The sequence below is a fragment of the Ursus americanus genome, chromosome 19 (assembly GCF_024610735.1).
Source record: "Ursus americanus isolate L20-20 chromosome 19, mUrsAme1.1.p, whole genome shotgun sequence".
NCBI classification, from domain to species: Eukaryota; Metazoa; Chordata; class Mammalia; order Carnivora; family Ursidae; genus Ursus; species Ursus americanus.
In genome coordinates, this window is record NC_142145.1 from 900,143 (window position 1) to 919,985 (window position 19,843).

The following is a 19,843-nucleotide window of genomic DNA, read 5'->3' on the forward strand; positions in this document are numbered from 1 at the left end:
ACTTGATATAATCCCTCCCCAGGATCACACACCTGCCCTTCTCTCTTCACATGATCTTGCCTTACAGGGGAAAGGGATTAAGGGCAGGTGTGTAGGAGCCGCAGGACAGCTGAGAAGACCGAAAACACTGGCTACCGGTGACAGGACCACAGGTGATCACAGACACGTAACAAGGGCTACAGACTTTCTATCTTATCTGTGGTGATGGTTTCACAGGTGTACTGAAATGTACAGCTGAATTATGTGCAATTCATTGTCTTCCAATTTTACCTCAATACAAGTGAAAAAACACACACAAAATGATTACAGGTAGTATTAAGGACCACGCTAGAAATGGTAGTCATCCATGCATGCTTCCCATCTCTGGCCTATGTTCTCAGAGATGCAGAACAATCAACCTTCCAGTCCTTTTTATGTGTTTTTATTTCAGCAATCATGTCTTTCTAAGAGGTCTACTTTCCACGTGATCTTTTCTCATAGCTTTTGTTTGGACTGTACTATCCCCTCAGATTTCTTAAAATATATTAGAGATTTGTATTTATTCTCTTCTATTCCTGGAAACCCCAATTTACTTAGCCTTGTCTGATCTCCTCTGCTTGTGGGAGCCTCGAATGGTGGGCTGTATCTCATGCTCTCTCACTTAAAGAAAATATTCTTTCACAGAAAACAAGCAACAGTCCAAAAATGATACAGCTTCTTCCATTTCTAGAAAACATCTATTTCGCTGTTTATATTTCATTTATTTCCTACTTTAATCTACGTGAGTGGGGAAGCACACACATCTTCTAGTGGCTGAGACTTACTGGATCTGATTTACTAATAAAAGTGGTAACCGTAACAACCCCAGAGGAAGCACCCTGCTCTGAGTGCAGCAAAATCCTCCAGAACTAACTGAAAAGTTTTAGTGCGCACTACCCAGGAGGAAGTACGAGAGGAAATCAAAGAAACTAACCAGAAGACAAAGTGAAGAGATGGTGAGGTGGAGACACTTCCCACCATCCTCCCCAACTCCTGTTAAAGACAGGACTACCAAGCCTTTGACAGGCATATGGCCCCCACTGAAGAACACAGCCCTCAGCATTCTGTTCTCTCCAACAGCTCTCGCTGCATGGGGCGGAACATGACCAGAAGGGCCATGGCGGGAGGGGAGCAGTCACATAGGACACAGGTGTGCCGAGTGAGGGGAAAAAAAACTTCTCTCTTAATTTGTGGTGCATCAGGTCAGGAAACAGAAGCCACTCCAGATCTCAGGAGCAAAAAGGGATTTAATATTTGGACTGAGGTCCTTCCGAAACCACAGGAAGGGATTAGACTCATGACTGAACCTCCAAAACTTACTCTCAGAACATGACCAAAATGGTGCTCCACAGGAAACACCCTTCAACTACTGAGTTCAAGACACACCCATCGAGTCTGACTCTGGGGTGCGGGGGCCACTGACCACACAGAACCTGCCACTTCCACCTGGGACACTGAGGGTGGCCCCTGCCAGCAGAGTGCCAACAGGGCAGAAGGAGACCGCATCCCCATTCCTGCCCTAGAAATTCTTTCAGAGTCTGTTTGACTTGGGAAAGCTCATTCACACACCTTCATCAGGGCCTGGAAAACACACACTGATGAATTTTCAATTTTCTAGAGAACAGAGATGCTACACTGGGTAAAGTGTGAACACAGCAGCTCACCACAGAGGGTCTGCTATTGCAGTTTACAGAGTATACGTTAACTAATAAAAAGTTATTTTCAAGTTAATTAAGTCAAGCTGGTTCACACAAGAAAAAACGCATTGTGTAATAATTGTGGACTTAGGGAAATACAACAAGGATGTTTAATAAGCAGCCCAACGACTCCTGGGATAAGGCACGTCTAAGAACCCTTCATCATTTAAATATTACCCTGTCAAAGTATTTTTCAAAACATGAAGCTCTTGCATAACAGACTACCTTTTGATACATGGAAGTAAAGAACAATTCTAGCAACAACCCTCATTTCTACACGCACATGAACATTCAGAGCAATGCGTTTCATCTAGTATATTAGACATCAAATGACTGAATAATGGCACAATAATGAGAATGTCATTCGAAGCTTTTCACGATAATTTAAAAATCATTCTGAAGTTTTCAATAATGTAGGAAAGCCTCTGCTATTAGGTCAAGGGCAACATTTGTTCGCCTTACTTAAAGGTCATTAAAATACATCCTTAATCATAACATGTGGTTCATTACAAATAAAATTGCCTTTCGTTCAATAAAACTAATTAAATGTAAATGGTATTGTTTACTGCTATATGGATCTTTTGAAATAAATCAGCAAGTCATGATTTATTGTGACCTCATTGTTGTTAATAAATTTGCCTGATCACAAAAGCCAGAAACACGTTTCCCGAATATCTATGGGTGCCTGAAAAGCATGCCTTCTAGCCGCCTGTGTGGCAACGAGAAGCCGAGCCTGCCGTCACAGGGTCTGCAGCACTACTTATTATCAAATGGCTTGTTCAAATTTTAATTGTCTGATCACATCAGGTGACCAGGGAATACAACAAAATCGGAGAGGGTATTGGTGGTGGTATCCTCAGTTCTTTAAGAAGAGCTGTAAGGTTTGCAGGTTTACTCCTTGGTGTCACAGTGCTCAGCTGATGATGCGACAAACAGGGAAGGACACCAAATACCCCCAAATCCGTTACATCAGAGACAGAGAAGTCTAAGTGAGTGACAGTTAGGGGGACAGTAGCTATTAAATGAAAAACGAAATTGCCGTACCTGAATCCATAATGAAATTAGAGCTTTTTCTCCTTATGAAATCTATACATATATGCCAAATTATATGAAGCTATAAATTTAAATTGATTAATGAACCAGAAATTCATTTAAACTTCCTTTTTTCTAGAATATACTACTTTTTGGTTTTATGGTCATATCAAAACTTAAAATGTTTTCATTTACTAGTTACTTTACCTAAATGCTTACTCACACGCTCTATCAAAGCACATCAACCATAAAATTTTTAAAAATTAGCATTACAGGAATTATATACTATAACTTTTAACTTTTTTGAAATTTATACACAACTGTCACTAATAAAAATGAAGAAAAGATCCTTATAACATTGAGCATAATAAAATGTCACTTCCTGTAGATCACAGCAAATAGGACACTCAAAGGTACAGATAATAACAGAGTGGGATTTTAACTACTCTTCTAAGACATAACTTACATGCAATGAACTGTGCACCTTTAAAGTGTACGACTGTGTGCAACTGAACACCTGTACCTATGACCTCAGCACGGCCGAGCGGCGGGACACTGCCAGCCCTCCTCTGCAGGATGTTCTACCCCTGGCCTCCATCGCAGGGCAGGTGGGCTTTCCTAGAGCTCTGCATTGCCAACATCACCTCAGGTACGCTTACTTGTTTGTTAGGTTGGGCTTTTCTTTCAGACACTTTCTTTCAACTTTGCACTTTCCTTTCTACCGCTCTTAGAAAATTAAATCTACTACAAACGATTATCTAATGCAAGGATTTCCAACTGTCCAAGCCAGTGACTCTGGAATTCTTGCAAAGGAGACTCAGAGGGAAAGACTCAGGGTGGGGTCCCCATCTGTGCGTGACAGCAAACAGAAATCTTTCCCAGTCAGTTATGATTCATCATCTTTATCCTCCCCTCCCCCCTTAATCCTGGAGGGTTTACTGAGGATGTACACCAGAAAAAGAAAAACAGGACATAAAGGAGAAACCTGCAACTGAAAAATAGTAGCACCAACGCCCCAGTCAGCTCACATCCCATCAGGAAGCCAAAAGGCTGCAAGAACGTCTTGTGATAAACAGGGATCCACTCTCACAGATAGTATGAGAACTGTACGCCAGGTGTCCTACGTAATACGACAACAGCACAGCTTGGTTCTGCCACGTGACGCAAAGCAAAGCAGACAGAAAACAAGCGCAGTCTGACTGAGTCTCGGGAGGAGCTGAAAAAGGAGGGGACTGGAGGGGTGGATTCGCAGGCTCTGGCACCATTAGGCCTGTGTCACACGATGTGATACCGAAGAACCCACTCGACACTCCCTCTTACAGTCTTGTGGCCACACAGATACAGGGACGTACTAACCTTCCTTCTCTACGAGTCCATGTGCAGGGGATGTTTTAATAATCACAATACCATAAATGTTCATTTCCTACTGACTAACACTTAAAGTGATTAAAATGATAAATGAGTATTGGTAGGAAAAAAGCCTTCTGATCACAACAAAAAATCCATAAGCATAAAGAAAAACAATTAACTAAATAAAATTTAAAATATTTGCATGGCAAAAGTTATTCGAAAGCAAGAAGTTAAGAAGCAACACACACTTGGCAAAGGTAGGGAAAGACAGACACTCATGCACTGATGTTGATTTAAAACGGTGGGAGCAACGGAGGGCAATTTTAAATTTTTGCAAAAATACTGAGCAATTCAGAGGTATTGCCGCAACTGACTAACAAGCTGTTAATCCTTAAGTTTGATTTCCCACTCACAGCTGACTCAAGATATACGCTACATGGATAGGAGATTCTGCATGTAAAGCAGGAGTTGTTTTCAAAGTAACCATTTAAAATATAATCATGGAGTGGAAACATTCTAAACATAAAACCAAAGGCAGTAACCACTTTATTTTTACAAGTTGTTTTTATTGAAACATATCTAACCTATAACATGGTGTGAGTTCACCTAGCACACCAGGCTGACCGGACACAGCGCGTGCGGCAGCACGGCCGCCACTGCAGCCAGGGTCCTGAGCGCCTCCACCCACAGGCCGCTCTAGAAACACTCTAGACCTCCATGAGGACAAAAGAAACCATCAACAAAAACACTCAGACGAGACTTAAAGAAATGGGAGACTGATCCATGACGAACGAAGTGCACGTAAAGACCTCTGATAACACACAACAGGAAAACAGACACCACAAACAGAAACTTGTAAAACTAAAATACAAGAAACAGATTTTCTTAGATAAGAGGTATCTTTGACCTCACAAAAAAATTAAATGTCAACATAAACGAAATGCCATTTCCACAGTTACTGCATGGGAGAAGATGGACAGGCCACCAGAAGATACACATGCTGCTGCAGTGTTGGGGGGAGGGGGGCATTTAGGCAAAAGAACCAAAATCCTTCAACTATGTCTGTCTTTTGATTTCTAACACTATCTATAAAACGTCAAAACTTAGTGTTCATAGTCACCGATAAATACCAGGCTGGTTACTCAAGTCATAATTTGTCAAGTGCTGGGCAGCATACTGCTGAATAGGAAAAAAGCATATACGGTATCATCCATCCACGCACGTGCGTGGTGGAGGGAAGGGTGGAGAAGGGGCACCACCAGGAAAAATTTTTACACAAATGTGAATGGCAGCCAATGCTAAGAAGTAAAATTATGATTGTTTTCCATCTTCTTTATGATGTATATATTATTTTCAATGACATTATTATTACAAGCAGGAAAAAATTAATCTCCATTTCTTTTTTTAAGAATGAGTCCTAAGATAAAGGACTGGTTAGCCTGAAACACAGTGGAAGTGAGGCAGGAGGATGGCCCGCACACCAGTGTGGTCCAGGGCCCATATCCTCCTGACAGGGATATCCCTACAACAAAGTCCACCAAAAACAAAGACCCAGTAATTTGGTGTTTGAAAATACTATGCCTGATGAACCACCTTTTAATTATAGTTTGAAATGTCACATCGACTGGTTAGTCCACAAGACACTGATATTTCTCATTAAATATTAATGAAGGGCTTCTATAAGTTATGTTGTTGTACCAGGTATGAGACTTGCCCTTCCACCAAAAACACTGGAGAAATGAACACAATATGTGAAACAGCTGTTTTCAGACATGGACACAGTGCTTCTGGGAGCATCACAGGCCTATGATGCCTGGGAGAACACAACACAGATAGGAGCCCGTGGGAAGCCAGCTTCCTGCAAAGTACATTTCCCATACCACACGATGAGGGGGAAGCTAAGCCCAAAATAGCAGTCTTTCTAAATTCAAGGACAGAGATCAGAGGTCTGGGGAGTAGGACCCTGAAAGGGAAACAAAGGGGAAGGGACTGCAGACTACTGTACCATGCTCACAAATATGTTTACTGATGCCGCCACACCCCTGCGTAGGAAAAATGAGGTCTGGCCAGGCAGAGTGCAGCCAGAGAGCCCTACCCTGAACCAACCACAGAGATGACACAGAACGGGGGACAGGTCAAGCCCGACCAGCCAGTTGCAGGTACCTGTGAACAACCAAAAATTTTCCAAGGTTGTCCCAGAAAGATCAGGCCTTTGTACTAAGATTACACCAGCACGGCAAAAAAGGGGACTCTAGGCCCACCCCAATAAAGTTGAAGCACAAGCTTTAAAAAGATCAAGTTTATTCACAAGCTGCTAAACTAAGAAAATAAAATCAATGGTTCTAAAAAAGAAAAAACACATAACACTTACAATAATCCAGCATCCAATAAAAAATTACCAGACAGGTAAGAGGAGAATAATTAAAAACTTAAAAACTGGTTGCCTGGGTGGTGCAGTCAGTTAAGCGTCTGACTCTTGGTTTCAGCTCAGGTTGTGATCTCAGAGTCTTGAGACTGAGTCTTAAGACTGAGCACAGGGTTGGGCTCTGTGCTCACCGGGGATTCTGCTTGAGATTCTCTCTCTTCCTTTCCTTCTGTCCCTTCCCCTGGTTCGCACACGCGCACTCTCTCTCAAATAAATAAATCTTAAAAAAAAAAAAAAAATAGAAACATACCAAGAAATAACAGAGACAACGGAATTAACAGATGAAGAATAAGTATTATAAAATGCTGAAAGATTTAAATGAAACTATGAACATACCAGGAAAGAAAGAAAGGTATTTAAACAGTAACGAAAATGAGAGAACCACATGGAACTTCCAGATATTAAAAATACAGTATTTGGAATAAAAAATTTGCTTGCTGGATGGTCTAAATAGAAGACTAGATATGTCAGAAGATAAAAACCAGTGTATTCAAAAACAGAGCAATAGAAACTACCAAATCGAGTCACAGAAAGTAAAGAGCAAGAGAGCTCAATGACCTGTGGAAATGACAAGTGGTCTAACACACGTCGCTGATGTCCCAGATGGAGGGGTCTGGGCAGAAAGGCATGAAAAATAAAGTCTAAAAGCTTCTGAAATGGGGGAAAAAAACCCAAGAACCTCCAGATCCGGGAAGTCCAACAAACCCTAAGCAAGACAAATCAAGACACATACACCAATTCCTGAAAGCAATCACCACAGAGAACATCTTTAAAATGCCTAGAGGAAGAGACAGAAGATAAGGAGGAGACAACATATGTTATAAGGCAAAGCATGACAGCTCTGAGATGGTAGGCAGAGACAAGGAAAACTGTCAGACAAAAACTTGAAAAACCTCTTCCAAAAATGAAGGTGAAATAAAGACCTTTTTCAAGGAAAAAATTTCAGTTAATCTAGCAGACTTTTCCCATAAGCCATATTGAAAGAAGTTCTTTGAGTTGAAGGAAAATTACACTGAAAGTTAGATCCACATTCAGGAAAGAGGAGTCCTGAGCTGTGTAAATGTACAGAAAAAGTGGAAAAGAGGGTTTTTATTTTTTTAACACCTTCTTAACATGCTCGACAACTTTTTTTTTTTTAAAGATTTACTTCTTTGGGGCGCCTGGGTAGCTCAGTCAGTTAAGCGTCTGCCTTCGGTTCAGGTCATGATCCCTGGATCCTAGGATTGAGCCCCACATCAGGCTCCCTTAGAGGGAGTCTGCTTCTCCCTCTGCCCTTCCCCCCACCCCCACTTGTTCTCTCCATCTGTCTCTCTCTCGCAAATATAAATAAAAAAATTTTTTAAGATTTATTTATTTTTAGTGGGGGAGGGGCAGAGGGAGAGGAAGAGAGAATCTCAAGCAGACTCCCCAGTGAGCACAGAGCCTGACATGGGGCCCAATCTTACGACCCTGAGGTCATGACCTGAGCTGAAATCAAGAGTCAAATGCTGAACCGACTGAGCCAACCAGGTGCTCCACATGTTTGACTACTTTAAAGAAAAAAATATATATATACATTCTATTGTGTGGCTTATAACATGTGGAAGCAAAACATATGACACAATAACACAAAAGATGAGAAGAAGGATGTGGACGTCTAACTCTGCAAGTTTCTTAAATTATATACAAAATGGTATAATACCCTTTGGAGAAAGATTATAGTAAGTTAGTAACACATATTGGAAACCACAGAACAACTACTACAAAATAGAACTAATGGTTACAGCCAATAATAGTAATTAAACAAAAATCTAAAAAAATACCTAAAGATGGAAAGAAGGAACAAAGAGTGAAGTAGGAAATAAACAGCAAGATAACTGCCTTTAACTCAACCGTTATTAATATTAAACAAAAATCTAAAATAATACCTAAAGATGGAAAGAGGAACAAAGAGTGAAGTAGAAAATAAACATCAAGATAACCGCCTTTAACTCAACCGTTATTAATAATAATGGTAAATGTACTCATTAAAAATGCAACAACTGTCAGAATAAGTAAAAAAGCAGTTATCTACTTGTGTTATGCTAACAAGAAGCCCACTTCATATATAAAGAAACAGACACAGTAAACATACAAGCATGGAAAAAGATATGCCATGCAAACACCAATCGAAAGAAAGCTGGAGTCACTATATTAACATCAAAGTAGATGTCACAACCAAGACCACCACCACCACAAATACTGAGCAAAGTTCAGTTCATCAATAGTGTATAAGAATTCTGAATGTGCATGGACCGTAAGAGCAGGGCTTCGATGTACACAGAAAACAACTGATAGAACCCAAAGAAAGAGTATCTTAAAACTCTTCTTTCATTAATTAAGAGAACAAATGGTAGAAAACAAGTAAAAATATACAACATTTAAACAACAGTTTCCATCGACTGGACCTAAATGCAGACTTAGAGGCTTTGCACTGAACAGTAGAACACACTCTGTAAACAGGCGGGAGCACTGGCCCAGAGAGAGCATGAGCTGGGCCGAGTCACAAGTCCCAACCTGTACCAAAGGACTGACATAAGACATAAGGTGTTCCATGAATTAAATAACAGAATTAAATAACAGCTATGTTACAAAGGACATCAGGAAAATGCCCCACCACAAGGTAAGGAAGCAATGTTTCCAAGTAAATAAAGGGTGAGAAGAAATCACAAAGGAACTAGAAAACATTTTAACAAAAAAACACTATGCAAATACAGTGTATAAAATTTGTGTGATACAGGTTAAGTAATGCTTAGGTGAGTTACAGCTCTAAAGGCTTATAACAGAGAAGAACAACGTAAAAAAATCAAGAGCCTAACATCTGCTTTAAGAAGTTAACAAAGAAAAGGAAAATAAACACAAACTAAGTTAGAATGAAGGAAATAAATATCAGAACAGAAGACAGAAAATGAACAAACAATAAAGATTATCAAAGACACCAGAAACAGGTTCTCTGAAATGACAACTAAAGTCAATTAACCTCGGGTGAGACTGTCCAAGAAAAGAAAGAGATCCAAATTACCAACACTGAGGATGCAAGAGGGGATCCTACAGAAACTAAAAAATAATAACAGAACATAATGAATTTTATACCATTAAATTTGGCAACTTACATGAAATAGATAAACTCTTCCAAAAACACAAATTTCCAATGAACAAATAATCTGATTATTATCTATTTCAGAAATTCAATTCATAATTAAATACCTTCCCATAAAGTAAACTTGTGACTCAGATAGTTTCAATGGGAATACGTTCAATACTAAAAAAAATTAATAAATAACACCAATCTTACACCGACTACTTCAACAAATACAGGAGGCAAGAAGACTTCCGGACTCATTTTATGAGGCCAGCATACCCCTAGGTAACACACCAAATGCATTACAATAAAAGAAACAAATACAAACAAAAGCAACAAAATCAATATTCCTCATGAATATAGGCACAAAAGTCCTTCCCAAAATATTAGCAAATCAAATACTGCAATATATGGAAAGGACACTCAGCATGAACAAATGTCATTTGGTTTATTCCAGGAATATGAGGTTGGTATAATCCATCAATCCATGCAGATCATCCTATTAACAGATGATAAAGAAAAATCTTACAATGTCAATAAACAATTTTTGAAAAATCTAATCCCCATTTATGATAAAACCTCCCAGCAAACTAGGAATAGAAAGAATTTCCTCAGCCTGATATGCGGAATGTAGAAAGAACCTACGGCTACCATCACACGATGTTAAAAGGTTACATGCTCCCCAAGACAGGAAAGAAGACAAGAATGAATGGTTTCACCACTTCTGTTCAACAATGCATTAGAGATAGCAGCCATTGTGATACTGCAAGGAAAAGAAAGAGAAGGCTGTCTATGCACACTTGCATAAAAGAGCTATATTGTTTTCTTTGCACATGGCACGATCATGGATAGAGAGCATTGTAGAGAATTACACAAAAGCCACCAAAAAGACATGAACAGCCATTTCACCAAGGAGGAAACACAGATGGTAAACAAGCACAAGAAACAATGTTCAGGGGGTGCCTGGGTGGCTCAGTCAGTGAAGTGTGTGACTCTCCGTTTGGGCTCACGTCATAATCTCGGATCGTGGGATCAAGCCCTGTGTCGGGCTCTGCACTCAGTGGTAGTTTGCTTTAGATTCTCTCTCCCTCTCCCTCCTGCTTACGCACTCTCTCTCAAATAAATAAATAAAAATCCTTTTTTTAAAAAACCTGTTCAGTCTTACTAGCCATTATAGAAACACAAACAAAAATGAGGTATCACCACACATGTATCGAAATAACTTAAGTAAAAAAAAGACACCACCAAATATTAGCAAGGCTGTGGAGCAACTCCAGCACTCATGCACTGTTAGTGGGAAAGTTTCATGGTATAGCCACTGAAAAGCACTTTGGCAGTTCCTGCGTGCACACTTTACCACACATCCCTGACTTGTGACTTAATGACTTACTGGCTTCCTACTTGTTCCTGTCCACTGTGAAGTGGACAAAGGTCAGCTGCTTAGTAAGAAAGAGTCAATGTCAACCTCAACTATTACCTTCATCAGTTGGTCCAACAGAATCCACTTTCCCTCATTCACAATCAATCAGTAAGTTATACTAACCCCACCATATAAATTATACATAAATACCCTACAGAATTTGAATAAACCAACCCAGAACACTGAGAATTAAGACTGAGAACAAATCATCTGAGTGGTGAGCGACCTTGCATTGACTGAGAAACTGATCCAGAACAGTAGTTTGGACAATTTTCAAAAACAACTTCTGACCTGGGGAATGATAGAGACCACAGATGTAAGAATATTCCTGCGTCTACGAAGGGAACAATAAAAAACAGGACATACTTTGCATATATCTGGTTTTATCAACTCAATACTACACACCACGTGAGCATATATATAATTTTTTCATTGGCAAACACCAATACAAAAATGGGAAAAAGATAAGGGCAAACCAACAAATAAATACAAATTTCTAGTGAATATGTGGGGGAAAATTTCAACCATACTGGAAAAAGAGGTACAAATTAAAAGAATGAATGGTCTAAATTTTCTCTATCAAACAGATTTTTTTTCTTCCATTGTTACTTCAAGTGTTCTGAAGCACATTCACCAATAATCACATTCTGCTGGTTACAGGGGTTTGGGCACAAGTCTTCTGGGATGACCTACTAGGAACTGAAATCACAGGTGTTCCTTGACACAAACCCCTGTTCTACTTTTCAGAATTTACCTGGAAAAGGAAGACTTGCTATTTACATGTCTCCTCTTAATGTTTATGTATTTGAAAAAGACAAAAACTAGGAGTTGCCTACTTGCTCCCACCCATGACAGAGGTGCACAACGTTAGCCAATGAGTAGAAAGGGGTTAGGAAACCAAGACCTGGGGCTCAAATCTGGCAACCTGCACTCTCTCCTGTGTCCCCCTTGGGGTAAGAATGGTTGTTGTTGTTGTTGTTGCTGTTTTTTAATCTTTAAAGGGTTGGGGGGGGGGGAAGGAGTAGGAAAGGCAGGAGGAGAGGGTAAGCCTGTGACAGACATATTACATGACCCGCACTGTTATGTGACCATGAATAAACGGACAAAAGGAAGAATCAGCAACTGCTCACTAGTGACCGGAAGGTTTTGCAAGATATATATAAAACATACAAAGGAATGAATTTCAACCTAGGGACCACCTAAAGCACAAACAACAAAAATACCTAAAGAACCAAATATTTCCCAGTCTTACACATGTCAAATGTATGTAGTTTCCAAATGGTCCAGTGTCCACAAGAATGAGGACGGCTCCTGCTGTCCATGCTAAATTAACCGTACACCTTATACGAGTAGCTACTCCTGTCCAAACCCAACCAATCTAAGGAAAGTGACCAAGTCTATACTACCCAATTTCCCTTGCCTTTACTAACAAGTGCTCGAGGCAAAGGTCACTCGTAGACCACCTCAAGTTTTCTTTACTCTCCACTGCCATTACCAGCAGGTCATGTAGGAAGAATGAAGCTCCTCTCATTCAAATACATACTAACGTCTAATACAAGCACCAAATGGGCTCAGCTGTGGCTTTGTTAAAAAAAGATGTGTGCCAGCTTAGGAGATTCTCAGCATTTGTGAGAGATCGTTGAAAATGCTAAAATCCGTAAATACCACTCTCTCTAATCCCACCTCTTGCCTATTCCCCAGGAACATAGGGACACTGGGCAAAGACCAGGCAAGGTGCTGACGGTGTCCTCTTCCTTTTCCCTCGGTCACAAGACACAGTAACACTCTCCCTCCTCCTAATCGAAGAGGGTTCCCTACTATCCCAAGAAAAGCAGAGTGGATGGCCCATCTCCAAAAGGAGGCTAACTTCATCGGAGTTCCACAATCTCACAAGCCATGGAGACCAGCCTACCACAGAGTTAAGTCAGTTAGCAAAAACGGACTCATTTATGGACTCACTTAACCCTGCCAAAAGTTCTCAATCTTAAAGACTACTCAATTGCGAGGTTTAAAAATAAAAACCAGAAGGGAAAGGAAAGCGAGAGAAAAGAAGAGGACCAAAGTGTCGGGCCAACAGGAACACTGCAAACCACACCTACAGCAGGTCACATGCCAAGACACCCAGAAATTATTCTGGCATAATTTTCAATGACCCTTTGTTAGTAATAAAAGAATCATTTTTAAGAATCAGTGCATTCAAGAAGCCAGTTGGTAGACACAGAAATGTATCTGCTGCCTGGAAATGTGCACCACCAGTGAAATGACGTCGTAACTGCAAGAATGCTCACCCCCAAGGCCGGCAGCCTCTGCGTGCAGCTCACCGCCACCTTCAGCTTCCAATCGGTTTCACCATCAAGTTGATCAGTTCGAATAAAACACGAACCTTGGAATGAGACAAGAAAATTCCAGAGTCACAGGTGCTTTAAGACCATCACTGTGCAGCACAATGGGATACAGAAATGACCTATCTAGGGATGCGCATAAATAAAAATCCTTAAAAGCCTTTATACAGTTGATTCACAAACAAGTATGCTGAGAAGATACAGGTCACTAACTAATCACTCACCTGCTATGTGGTGTCCTTGCCTACTGAGGCTTAATATTAATTAGTGCTTTATTTTAGAAAAACTACTTTGATCATTTCTACCTTTAATTCATGTTTTAATAATAAAATAATAAGTAAATATACAAAAATATCCAAGAGTATGCCATAACTTTGCTAATAATTTATCTGATGTGCCACTATTAAACATACATTCAATAATAAAAGCACAGCTAAAATGCCAAAACACAGATAAGATCTATCGTCCTATAACCCTATCAAATTTTAAACATGAAAAAATATTAAATAACAAAACTCCATTCACCCTTTGACCATGCTATCACACCATTTCTCAGAACCCATCCTAAGACAGAACAGCAAAACACAAAGTGAAATACGTACAAGATGATCCTGCAAACATGATCGTAACAAACGGCTGGGAACAGATAATGTGAGAATCAAGTAAAAGGAAGCACAAGCAGCCATATAAGAAAGACAGGATGGAAGACAGGGTACAGACAAGAGACAGGGAGCAAGAGGGACAGAGAGAGGGAGGGAGAGGAGGAGAGAGAGAGGGAGGGAGGGAAGGAACAAAGGAAAGGGAGGGGGAAAGAGAAAGAGAGAAATGAGGAAGACCTTAATTTTTACTGTGGATATCTGCAGGGTGTACATGGTAAAGTGAGGAAAGCAAGGTGTAAGTGCTGTGCATGGGGGAAAACTCCCACTGAAGAGCCAGGCGGGAGAGGTACGGAATGTGCAGGTGCGGACATGGGGATGACTTCTGCAGAGGGAGGAAGGCATGAAGGGACTGTTTTATACTGCTCACTCTGAAATCACACGTTTTACATAATTAAAAAACCAAATGACATCAAACTTTTAAAAAGCAATCCCTAAAAACAAGCATATAAAACAAAATAATATCAGCAGTTTCATCACCAAATATATTCAAGTGACTTAATAAAATAAACTAGTTACCGAAAGCCCCAGGAGCATCTGAACATCTTAGCGAACTACGACAAGTACCTTATAACAACTGCAAGGCCCCTGAGAAGACCCTAGGTGTGCCCGGTCCCACACAGCCTGCCCTTCCGCCTCCTAACACTGCCGTCACCTGTGCTTCCTCGCTCTGACCTGGAGTTGATCTCCCAAATGCACGTGCTCAAGACACTCCGGAGGAGCCTTGGCCATGCTGGGTGTGTCTTCACCTTCGCTCTTTATCTACAGGCCCTCATTGCCTCCCTGGTGTGCATGTCACTGACTGACCACTCATGATCCAGCCAACCATCTCCCCTTCCCCTTGTGGGTCCTGCAACCCTGGCCCCTGGATCCAGAGCCCAGCCCACACTCCAAGGACCCTCAGCAATGCTGCCCAGCTGCCATCCAGAGGCACCATGTCCGGGCTCTGCTCGGCTTTGATACCATCAGCCCTTTGTGCTCAAAGCCCAAACCCATGACTGCCGTACAGGCTGAAGAAAGTGGAAGGGAGTCTATCCCTCCTTTCACCTTTAGCTAGAATACAACGTAAAAGGAGAGGCATCTGCTCTTCAGATTTGGTCTGGTCACCTGGTGAAACAGTTCCTGTAAGAAAGCACTGACTCACTGTTGTAATTTATCCACATTTCAAGACAATGAGTTGGCCCCCGCCGTGCTCAGAAGACCAATTAGGCATGTGCGTGTGCAGGCACATGTGTGTGCTGCATGTGCTGCAGTAATTGAGAAGTCTCACTGCAATGCCGTTACTGTTACCACCGAGTCTCAAGCTGACCTACTGCTGGGGGGTGGGGATCTGCTTTCCAGAGTTACCACATTATAAAGATGAAAATGTCCAGTGTTCAACAAAAGTCAACAGGCACATAAAGGAACAGGAGAGTACAGCCAATTTAAAAGGGAAAAAGGAGGTGCCTGGGTGGCTCAGTTGGTTAAGCATCTGCCTTCGGCTCAGGTCATGATCTCGGGATCCTGGGTTAGAGCCCCGCATCAGGCTCCCTGTTCAGCAGGGAGTCTGCTTCTCCCTCTCCCTCTGCCCCTCACCCCTGCTCATGATCTCTCTCACACACTTTCTCTCTCAAATAAATAAAATCTTAAAAAAATATAAAGAAAATAAAAGATAAACAGATACGGTCCCTGAAGAAGACCTGATGTCAGATCTACCAGACAAAAACTAGTCTAAAAGATGCTCAAAGAACTGAAGAAAGATGTAAGAAAAGTCAAGAAAACAAATTATAAACAAAATGGAATCAAAAAAGAGAGAAAACATAAAAAGCAAAAGAAATTCAAGAACTGACAAGTACAGTAATTGCAATGAACAATTCCCTGGAGGGAGCTGAAGGCAGAAGGAAGGACAGGCAAACTTGAAGACAGGACAGAAATGGTCCAGCCTGAGGGACAGAGAAAAAAGAACTGAAAAACCACGAGCAGACACAGAGGGATCTGTGGGCCCCAGCACTCGAATCAGCATACACACTGTGGGAGTCCCAGCAGGACTGGAGACAAAGGGGCGAAGAGACTACTTGGAGAAATAATTACTGAAAACATCCCAGATGTGATGAGAGACATGCAGGTAAGCATCTAAGAAGCACAAAGAGGGTCAAGTCTAAGGAAGACACAGAGACCCACTCGGAGACACGTTATAACCAGACTTTCAGAAAACAAAGAGAGAACCGTGAAAGCAGCAAGAGAGAAGAGACTCATCACATCCCAGGTATCCTCAGTAAGATTATCTGCAGATTTTTCATCAGAAACTTTGGTCAAAATGCTTTAAGAAGAAAAACCTGTCAACCGAGAATCCTATATCCAGCAAAACTGTGCTGCAAAGTGAGAGAGAAACCAAGACATTGCCAAACAAGCAAAAGCTGCAGGATTAAGTGACCACTGGACCTTTCCTGCAAGAGCCGCTCCCAGAAGTCGGACAGGCACAGGGAGGCTGTGCGCGAAGTAAGGTTTCAGGCAGGGCTAACACGTGACCAATTATAAAAGCTAAAAACCCAAATGTAAGACCTAAGACTATAAAACCCTTGGAAGAATACTAAGGACAAATGGCTCAGGACATTGGATTGGGCAGTGATTTCTTGGATTCGACAACAAAGGCACAGTTAACAAAAGAAAAAATTGACAAATTTGACTTTGTACAAAATTACAAATGTTGTACATCAAGAGACATAATCCACAGAGGAAAAAGGCAACCCACAGAATGAGAGAAAATACTTGTGAGTCATGTATCTGATAAGGGATTAACATCAGGAATATAAAGAACTCCCAAAGCTCACCAAACAGAACCTGGTGCAAAAATGGGCAAAGGACTTGAACAGATGTCTCTCCAAAGAAGATGTCCAGGTGGCCGGCCATTAGGCACTGAAAATATGCTCAACACCACTAACTATTAGGGACTTAGAAATCAAAAGTATGCGATCCCACCTCATAACCACTGTGATGGCTACTACTGAAAAATCAGAGGTGCACCCGGGTGGCTCAGTCGGTTAGGTGTCCGACTCTTGATCTCAGCTCAGGTCTTGATCTCGGGGTTGTGAGTTCAAGCCCCACACTGGGGGTGGGGGGAAGAAAAAAGATAAAAAGAGAATCCAGAAAACAACAGGTGTTGGTGAGGATGTGGAGAAACTGGACCCCTGTGCACTGTTGGTGGGAATGCAAAATGGTACGGCCACTGTGGAAGACAGTATGACAGTCCTCAAAAAATTAAAAACAGAACTACCATATGAAGCAGCAATATGTACACTGCAGGGAATATACCCAAAAGAATTGAAAGGAGAGTCTCAGAGAGAGATTCGCCTCACGTTCATAGCCGCAATATTCACAACAGCTAAAGTGTGGAAGAAACCCCCACATTCACTGATGAATGAATGATGAACAAAATGTGCTCTGTCCACACAAAAGATTATTATCAACCTTACAAAGGAAGGAAATTGTGCAATATGATACAACATGGGCGAACGTCGAGGACATTATGCTACGGGAAATGAGCCAGTCACAAAAACACAAATACTGTAGGATTCCACTTATGTAAGGTTCTTAGAGGAGTCACAGTAAGACAGACAGTAGAATGGTGGTTGCCACTGGCTGAGAGGAGGGGAGAACGAAGAGTTATCTTTTAACAGTACAGAGTTTCTGCTCTACAAGATGAGAAGTTACAGGGACAGATTATAGGGTAGCTGCACAACAATGTGAATGTATTTAATAAAATATCACTAACCAATATATTTAAAATTGGTTAAATGGGGCACCTGGGTGGTCAGTGAGTTAAGCATCTGCCTTTGGCTCAGGTCATGATCTCAGGGTCCTAGAATCAAGCCCCATGTTGGGCGCTCTGCTCAGCAGGGAGTCTGCCTCACTCTCTGCCCCTCCCCCTGCTCGTGCTTGTGCTCTCGCACTCTTTCTCACAAAAAATAAATTAAAAAATCTTTAAAAAAAAATGGTTAAGATGGTGCAATACTGTGACTTATGAGAAATCTGTATTTCATCAGATGATTTAGGTGACCAAATACATATATTTCTCTTAAGTATGTGGTCCTCATCCACAGTTCTAGCTCTCTGCTCCCCAAACCCTCAAAATTTTCTAAGCGTTGAGAGTGACAAAGGTGTCTTTTGTTAATGAAGGTGACTTCTGGAACCCACTCACTCAAGGGCACGGGCTGCTGCCAGGAGGTCCAACCATGCGATCAGAGGGCTGGAACTTTCAGCCCCACGCCTGACCTCTCGTGGGGGGAAAGGGCCTGGAGGTTCAATCAGCCAGTGGCCAATGATTTAATCGATGGTGGCCATGCAAAGAAACCTCCATAAAACCCCAAAAGGACTGGGTTCAGAAGCCTCTGGATTGGTGAACACCTGGAGATTGGAAAGAGAGGCTGTCAGGAGAGGGCATGGAAGTTCCACACCCTTTCCCCAGACCTCTCCCTGTGCACCTCTCCATCTGGCTGTTGGTTCTTACCCTCTGTCATATCCTTCAACAAACAGGTGAACGTGAGCGTTTCCCTGAGTTCTGTGAGCCGCTGCAGCCAATTACGGACGAGGTCACTGGAACCCCCAATCTGCAGCTACTTGGTCAGAAGCACAAGTCACAGCCTGGGACTTCTGACTAGTGTCTGAATTCGGGGGGCAGGAGGCAGTCTTATAGGACTGAGCTCGTAACCTCTGGGATCGTATGCTATTTCCAAGGTAGACAGTGTCAGAATTGAGTTGAATTCTCAGACACCTTGCTGGTATCCTGAAAATGGCTTGATCTTGTGTGTGTGTAAATCTCTCTACCCCACCTTGAACTGCGTCCAGGAACTCTAAAAGAGGTAATAAATTTTATATTATGTGTATTTTAACACAGTAACAAAAAGGATACATTTAAAAATTAAAACCATTCTCCAGCCTTGAAAAAAAGAAAAGACGGCAATCAAGGTGGTGTGGTTCTGGTGAAGGAGCACACACAGATCAGTGGTGCAGAAGAGAGCCCAGAAATAAGCCCCCATTTACACAGTCAGTTGCAACAAAGGAGCAGAAACTGTCTCTCCAGGAAATGGTGCTGCAACCAGCAAACACCTACACAACAACCGCATCCAGACAGACCTTACAGCCGTCTCAAAACTTAACTCAAAACGGGCCACAGACCTACATGTAAAATGCAAAACTATACAAGTCCTGGACGAAAACACAGGAGAAAACCTAGGTGACCCTAGTATAGCGTGGTGACCACTTTTCACATACGACACCAAAGGTGCGATCCAAGAGAGAAAAATGCAATGAGCTGGACTTAACTAAAATTCAAAACTTCTGTTCTGCAAAAGACAGTATCAAGAGAATGAGAGAAGACAAACCACAGACTGGGAGGGAGAATGTTCGCAAAACACAGCTGACAAAGGACTGTTGTTCAAAATACACGAAGAACTCTTACAACTCAAAAATAAGAAAACACCCTGATTAAAAGATGGGCTAAATACCTGAACAAAGACGACACACGGAGGGCAAATAAGCACATGGACGGGGCGCCACATCATCCCGTGTCATCAGGAAAACAACTTACGACCACAAGGAGACACGACTGCACACCGATGAGAATGGCCCGAATCCAGAGCACTGACAGTGCCCAGCGCTGCTGGGGTGGGGAGCAGCAGGACTCGCACTCGCTGCCGGTGGGGATGCAACATGACGCAGCCGCTGCAGAGGACAGTCTGGCGGTTTCTCTCCAAGCTAAACACAACTGTATTGTATAATCCAGCGACTGTGCTGCCTGGCATCTACCCGAAGGAGGTGCGAACTT

The 19,843-nt window shown here is 41.8% G+C and overlaps 1 protein-coding gene across 2 annotated transcripts in view; it reads right to left on the minus strand.

Annotated features, from left to right (window-relative positions):
* ATP9B (ATPase phospholipid transporting 9B) overlaps positions 1-19,843 on the minus strand; it is a 256,636-nt gene that overhangs the window by 147,454 nt on the left and 89,339 nt on the right. For both annotated transcript variants that reach the window (XM_087869720.1, XM_045790301.2), the window contains one exon: positions 13,331-13,425. In XM_087869720.1, coding sequence (XP_087725846.1) covers positions 13,331-13,425 — 95 coding nt within the window. The remainder of the gene's footprint in view (positions 1-13,330; positions 13,426-19,843) is intronic.